The sequence below is a fragment of the Monoraphidium neglectum genome, assembly GCF_000611645.1.
Source record: "Monoraphidium neglectum strain SAG 48.87 unplaced genomic scaffold scaffold00123, whole genome shotgun sequence".
In the NCBI taxonomy this organism is placed as follows: Eukaryota; Viridiplantae; Chlorophyta; class Chlorophyceae; order Sphaeropleales; family Selenastraceae; genus Monoraphidium; species Monoraphidium neglectum.
In genome coordinates, this window is record NW_014013505.1 from 25 (window position 1) to 7,485 (window position 7,461).

Below are 7,461 nucleotides of genomic sequence, written 5' to 3' on the forward strand. Positions count from 1 at the left end.
CATGTGTGTGTGTGTGTGTGTGTGTGTGTGTGTGTGTGTGTGTGTGTGCGCGCGTGCGTGCGCACGCGCGTGTGTATGTGTGTATGGGGGGGGGCATGTGTGGAGTGTGTATGAAGGTCCCAGTTGAGGGTGTGTATCTGGACAAGCATGCAGGAGTGTGCTTGGGCTTGAGGTGAAAGGGGTGGCCGAGCGTGCAAGGGTTGAGCAGCGACATCGGAGGCCACGGCGATGGCACCAACTGCAAACGCTGAGCACCGCAGGCGCTAGTGGAGCAACGAGATTGAGATCCATAGCGCCTGCAGCGCCCACGCCGCCAATAATGTGCGCGCCTCATGAGGCCTCAACTCGCTGCCCTCACCCCCCCCCCCCAAACACTCCCCCAATAAGAAAACGCCTTCACGACAGACTCGAGAACCGCCTCAACAACCCACCTGCAGCGCGTTGATGCGAATGGCTGGGTTGAGCTTCTGCGCTGCCTCTGCCGCCACCGTGCTCTTGGAGCTGCACACAGCGGTGGTATTTGCGGGGAGGTGGGACAAAGGGCGGTCATGCCTGGGAGCTGCCGCGTGACACAAATCCCCACCGTGTTCGGACATTCGGCTGGCCTCACAGATGCAGTTGCAATCCCCCCGAAAGCGAGCAACACGTAGTGGTGGTGCACCCCCATGGTTGCCCCCCACCCTGTCCCCCAAACAAACAGAGACACACACGGACACACACTCACGCACCTTCCTATGTGCCAGTTCCTGAAGAGGAACTGGCGGCTGAGGTTGCTCTTCTCAATGGTGTCGTCGTCCGTCACAGTCAGCTCACCACCCTCTGGCGGGGGGCGACGGTGCGGGGCGCGTGGAAGCAGCGGGCCACAGGGGAACGCCTGAGCCGGCGGGTGTGACATACACATGCAGGTGCTGCCGTGGTCCCAACCCATGCGCTGTGGGCCTGGCGAGAAATCATAACAACCGCACGTGCCCTCTTGTTGAGGCCACAGCCCACCCCACGCTTTCCCTCCGAGCTGCCCCCGCCCCGCCCCGCCCCACACTGCTGCAAGGCTACAACCCGGGGGACGTTGACGGCCCACACTCTCGCTTTTCCTGACCCGCCCGCCCACCTGTGGCCACTCCCATCATCGCGAAATTCTTGAGGAACTCGCAGCCCAGGGCGCCCGCGCCCACCAGGAACACCTTGAGCCCGGCCAGCCGCTGCTGCACGGCGCGGCCAAACACGGCCACCTGGCCCTCGTACCTTGAGGGGTGTGTGTGAGTGTGTGTGTGTGGGGGGGGGATGGGGTTGAGGCAGGGAAAGGGCGGTGCACGGCACGCACAAACACACACAAACACACACACACACACACACACACACCATAAAAAGTCAAACGACACTCCGCACACCCCACTGGCCCCCCCCCTTCCCACCTGCTGCCGGGTGCCTCGTACTCCGCCTCTGGCAGCAGCTCCTCCGGCAGAGACTCGACGCTGTCAAAGAAGAACCACTGGAACAGGGGCGTGAACTTCCCGCTCACGGCCTTCACCACCTCCTGGCCCACAAAGCCGCCAAACATGGCCGCCATGGGGTTGAGCTCCCCGCTCGCACCTGTGAGACGGCCACAGGGCACAGGTGGGTGTGGCGGCGGTTGTTGGACTCAGGGCTGCACGTCGACCAGGGCAAGGGCTCCCCTTGCCCTTCACAGCCACATGCCACCCTCAGCCCTGCCCCCGACACCCCCCCCCCCACAAACACACAGACATTTAGACGCAGAGACACCACCCCCGCGCCCCATCCAGGCTCACCGCTGGCCAGCTTGCGCAGCACGCCCCTGGCGGCGTCATCCAGCTCCAGCCGCGCCTCCTGGGGGGCCGCCGCGTTGAGGCCCTCCACCAGGGCCACCAGCCTGGCAGCGTCACCCGCGTTGCCGGGGCGCGGCAGGGCGCCAGACTCGGCCTGGAGGGGTGCAGAGTTGCAGGAAAGGGCCGGAAGGTCACGATGCAAGCTGGTGCACAGGGTGGAAGGCTGGGGGTGCGTGTGTCACGAGCGTGTGGTAGCCTGCCAAGGGCGTAAATTGCAGTTTGTGGCCACGCCCCAGACTCCAGAAGCAGTGGGCTTGCAGCGCGAGTCAGGCTGAATGTGTCAGCCACTTGGGCTCTGCATCGTGGTATGACAAACCCGCGCCACGATGCAAAGCCAAGGAATTGCGCAGGGTCAGCCAATGAATGATGTCAGCGCCGCGCAGCATCCCCTACAAGCCCTGATCCGCCAGGCCCCCCTGTGACTGTCCTAGACGGCCCAGTTCACCGTAGCTTATGCTTCATTTCGCTTCTTGAGCGCAAGTGATATCAATTCACGACGCCACGCCCCGAGAAACCACACTTGTACACAAACAAACAAACCTCCCCGGGCCCCTTCCCCGTCCCTCACAACCGGCCCCTAGAACTCTGCATTTCCCCCGTGCCCCGCCTCAACCCGGATGCTCTGTCCACCCCAGCACCCCTCCAGAGCTGACCCCCCTTGACCCCCCTTGCCCCTTGAAAACCCTTGCCCCCCCACCTGGAAGGCGTCCAGGGCCTGGAATGCGAGGTGCAGCAGCGGGGGGCGGTCCATCTTGGAAAAGTCTGACAGCAGGAACTCACCGGGGGACTCAATGGCCTGGGGATGATTTTCGCATGTGTGTGTGTGTGTGTGGGGGGGGGGGTGTTAGACATGAAAGGACACATGTCAGTGAAGGGGCAAGTGACAGGCGGGCATTGACTCTTTGGCAGGCAGCGTGAAGCTACGTGCATTGCCGACTGCTGAGCAGCGACGCTGAAGCCCGTCTCATGCACGAAGAAGCAGCTGACTCGAGGCACCACCACAAGCGCCAGGCCACACACCACAAGCCCTGCACCACATGCACCGAACAACGGCCTCTGTGCCACATGAGTAGCCATCGCCACCCGCGTGCTGCAACGCGCACCCCCCCCCCCCCCTCGCCGTCAAGAGCCCAGTGCACGAGTCACCCCCTCACTCCCAAGTTTGTTCCTCCTTGCCCGAGGGCCCCCACCTCTGCCAGGCTCTTGAAAGCGAGCGTCTTGTGCTCCTTGAACTGCGTCACAATGCCGCCACGGCTGTACTCTCCAAAGCCGGTCGTGTCCAGATCCAGCTCGAAAGAGTGGGCCTGCCAGATCCAGGGAGGGACCGGCAGGGGGGGGGGGAGAAACGCGTGGCTCAGGACAGCACACAAGGAGGGGGTGCTCGACCTTGAGGGCTGGTGCGCAGGCCCAATTCCTTCATCGCTTCACCAACTAAATCACACTACACCCCTGCCAGCATTCCAGACGTTCAACAGATTCATGAGCTGAGCACTCATACCCCCCCCCCCCCGCCCGGTCCCATGCACGCCAGGCATCACAAGCCCACCTTGGGGTTTTTGACGCGAATGGGCTTGTGGGTGTTGAGCTCCTCCATGCCCACCACCTCGGTGAACTTGACCAGGTCACCATCCTTTGGGGAGGACCAACATTGTGTGTCGCAGCATTGTGGCTACTGAGCAGCCGGGCCCACAAACGCAACCAGCTGAGGGGAGTCAGGCACACCAGCTGCGGCCCCAGTGACGCACGGCTGGCGTGGGAGAGAGAATGCACTCCTCGCTCGCCCATCCTGTCTTACATCAGCTCAGCTCTTCTGAAGACAGTGTCCCCATGATCCCACTGAGAACAACAAGCGCTTCACATCCGCGCCCCCCCTCCACCTGGTGGCCCCCTCACCTGGAACTGCAGGCGCTCGTCGTCGATGCAGGTGACGAGGGCCGGGTTGCCGCTGGTCACGGAGGCCACGATACCGCTGTGGGGCTCCTCGCCTGAGACGTTTTAGGGAGGGGCGCAGGCGGGGGTGGTCAGGAGGGGGGAGACGTATTATTGCAAAGAGTAGGGCAACAGCAGTCAGACTCAAACGAGAGGGGCTTGGCATCCCTGTCATCCAACGAGCTGCATCATCATAACAGGTTTTGCACTGCGCTATCCCATTAAATACATTGTAGCCACGGCTGAAAAGTGCTGGGCTGCAATGCAAGCACCGGGCGTCACGCCACCAGATGTCCGCAAATGCGCCGAGGGCCGGCCGCTGCTGCAACAGGCTCTGCAAACGACCGTGACACCAAGAGGTGCACTAGCTACTACACAGCCGCTGCACCATCATGCACTGCTCCAAACCAGCCGCAAATCACCCTGTCAGGTCCATGGCACCGCGGCTGCTGCAGCTGCTGGCGCGGCTGCCAGTGCTGTTGCCCCTAGCGAAGCTGCCGCCGCTGCAGCTGCCATCATCGCCGCTGCTGCTGCCGCCGCCGCCGCTGCTGCTGCCGCCGCTACTGCTGCCGCCGCTGCTGCTGCCGCCGCTGCTACCACCACTGCTGCTGCCGCCGCTGCTTCTGCAACTATCGCTGCGGGAGCCAGCGCCGCTGCTGCTGCTGCTCCGTCTGTTGCTGCGTATGCCCGCACCAGTACCCACACGAGCGCCCACCCAGGTCCCAAAGGCCTCACCGTCCGTATCAAACACCGTGAAGGACGGGCCAAAGTCCGTAAATACACTGGCAAACACGCCCCGCGTCTCCGCACGAATGAAGGCGATTGGCGGGCTGTGGGTGCGGCACACCTCGTTGATGCGCTTGGACTCCTCCAGGCTCGCCGTCGTGAGCACCACCACCTTGGGTGGTGGACCGGGGGCCAGGAGGTGTATGCGGCTCAGTGTGCATGTGTGCATGCACATGCGCGCAGGCGTGCATGGTGGTGGGTCGGTTACAGGGAGGGTAGGCTGGGGCATAGGAAACGCTGATTGGCCTACGGCTGTTGTTTGTGCAGCCAGAGTTTGCACATGCAGCTGCCGGACGGGAATAGCTTAGCTGCTACAATGCATGCCTGCAGGCCAGCGGCGTTGATGAAGAAGCACCCCACTTCATCGCGCTGCCTCTCAAGGCACGGTGCAGGGCCGCGACGGCTGCCAGCACGCGCAGCGCCCAACCGCCTGCTCAACCGCTGGCATTGCTCGCGCATGTCTGTAAGCTTTTCTATCCCACCTGGAATTGTCCAATGAATTCAGCAGTCAGCTCCTGCGAGCTAGCGGCCACCTCGACAGCGCCGTTGAGCTCCTGCAGCTTGTCGCGGCACGCCTCTGCCCGGTTCTGGCCCACGTCGTCCTGTGTCAGGTAAAACTGCGCGCCAAGGTCGCGCGTCTCCACTGCCTTGGTGTCGTGGATCGTGACGGCACGCACGCCGGCCAGGATCACGTTCTTGGCTGCGAAAAGGGAAAAGAGAGGCCCGCACGCGCGATCTCAGATCCCTCCCGCCTTACTAGGCCACCCTGTGGCCGCATACGGCCGCCTCGATCAGCGCGCCAATGCCCATACTCACCGACTTCGACGCCGAGGGCGTTCATGCCAGCCACCAGCACGCTGGCCGTCTGGAACTTGCGGAACGCCTCGCGGCCATAGACCGCCAACTGCCTGCTGTGAAGGTTCTCATCAATGTCCATGGTTTCAGGTGCTTCGGCCATCCTCTGCTTCTTGCTGCGCTCGCTGGCGGGGACGTCGTCAGAACTTGGCCGCTTTGCTGTGTTCTTCACCGGCCCCTGCATGACCCTGCCGCCTGTAACGTCTCAAGAGTTTGTGAATTCAACATGCAATTGATCGCGCGGCCGACAAGAGGCCGGCTCCAACGGGAGCCGAGCGCGCGCTGCTCTGAAGCTGCTGCAAACATGATGCACTGCCGGCACACGCATTCATGCAGAGGCGCAGCGGCTGGCCTCCAGCTTGGGGATGCCACCCATGTTGCTTGACCAAGGTCGCAATACCTATATATCACTGCCATGCTTGTGCCCACATGCAAATGTCACCCTTTGTCACTGAGGGTAGGTAACAGCGGTTGGATGCCGGTCGGGACAGCTGAGAAGGCTGTCTGTCAGGAATGGGATAATGTTGACTCAAGCAATCACTTCGCAGCGCGGTAGCAGTGGTGGCTGCAAGGCGTTGAGGGGGATCGGGCTGGGGACGCCTGCAGCACCACACTGGGCATTGCGCCCGCCCAACAGCCGGGTGTGGGAAATGCGCAGCAGGAGGCCGATGGCACAAAGTCAGCACGGACTATGTGCCTTTGGCCCACACACGGCTTGCACACAAGTAAGGTCCCTGAACCGGTTGAACACCTGAAGGTTTATGCAGATTGCGAGCACTGGAGCACCTGGAGTTCATGGCACGCACAAGTGGATGAGCTGCGTGATGGGCCAGCAGGGCCCGCGCGTGTTTCTGAGCGGTGGAACAATCATAAGACTCTTGTGTTCTCTGGTGGAATGTACTGTATGGAGCAGGCCAGGCTGGTGCAGTATGGTGCTGGCATTGTGCATGGTGCCGCTCTGCAAGGCAAGGCCAGTTGAGGCTGGCATGAAGTGCAACCTGAATAACACGGCAGTTATGTCTGCTGGTGTGCTGAATCTTCAAGTTTGTAGCTGCATGGAACCTGTTGTGCACGCTGGTTGTGGGCCCTCGTAGCTGCGCTCCTCGGAAATCTCAAAGCACTGGTGTGTGGTGTCGCTGACAATGGGGCTCCGCCAACTGCGGTGCAAGCAGCAGATGCAATTTACTGCATAACGCCTGTCCGGTGGAATGGGTACGGGCAGGGATACCCCACTCGCTTTGCCGCACACTTGTCACTTCACGCCCCTGTGAGATGGTGATGGCTGACTACGACACCATGGTGATTGAGGTAAACTTCTATTCTACTATACTGCATCACGCCTGTCATGGCTATTACAATAGAAAAAACTTGGTTTCTGTTCTAATCTGAACAATACGAGTTTGCCTCGGTCGCTCGAATCCCCGCGAACTGGGCTGGCAACTCGCGCATCAGATGGAGGCCGCCACGGTGCTCAAGGAGCGTCTGAAGGCCCAGGCAAATGCGGCATACGAAGCTCGCAGCTTTGGAGGTGACCGCGGGCCCCTCCTGCACAGCTCCAAGGCCCGGCCTGATGCTCAGCGGTTTGTGCGCTTGCTTCAGTCCACCGTTCTCCCCTGTTTTCATTGTCCAAACACAGTTGCTGTGGAGCTGTACACACGTGCTCTGGAGCTGGTGCCTGGCGACAGGGTGCTCCTATCCAACCGCAGTGCCGCCCACCTGGCTGTCGGGAACGTGGACGAGGCGCTGACAGACGCACAGGTGTGCGCACGCATGCATGCGTTTGCGCAAAAGCTTTGTAAACCTATCAGGTATTGAGCACCTGACACCACAGATGACCCCGCTGTGTACGTATCACTTTTGCTTTTTCGCACGGCTCTCTGCAGGCGGCAACAACCGCCGATCCCTTATGGCACAAGGGCTGGTTCCGCCTGGGGCGCGCTCTCGCCGCCGCAGAGCTCTGGCCCGAGGCCGCAGCTGCCTTGGGCCGCGCCGCCACCCTTGACCCCGCCAGTGCAGGCGCCAGTGGAAGGCCCAGCTCGCTGCTGGC

At 61.9% G+C, this 7,461-nt stretch overlaps 1 protein-coding gene across 1 annotated transcript; it reads right to left on the reverse strand.

Moving 5' to 3' along the window:
* Positions 1 to 419: 419 nt before the first annotated feature.
* MNEG_1260 (ubiquitin-activating enzyme E1) lies at positions 420 to 5,598 on the reverse strand (the record flags this gene model as incomplete). Its single annotated transcript, XM_014050248.1, has 12 exons — positions 420 to 501; positions 729 to 819; positions 1,109 to 1,242; positions 1,413 to 1,590; positions 1,788 to 1,938; positions 2,542 to 2,640; positions 3,035 to 3,148; positions 3,391 to 3,474; positions 3,738 to 3,829; positions 4,509 to 4,671; positions 5,042 to 5,259; positions 5,376 to 5,598. The coding sequence occupies 12 exons, from the start codon at positions 5,596 to 5,598 to the stop codon at positions 420 to 422; spliced, it is 1,629 nt and encodes a 542-aa protein (XP_013905702.1).
* Positions 5,599 to 7,461: the final 1,863 nt, after the last annotated feature.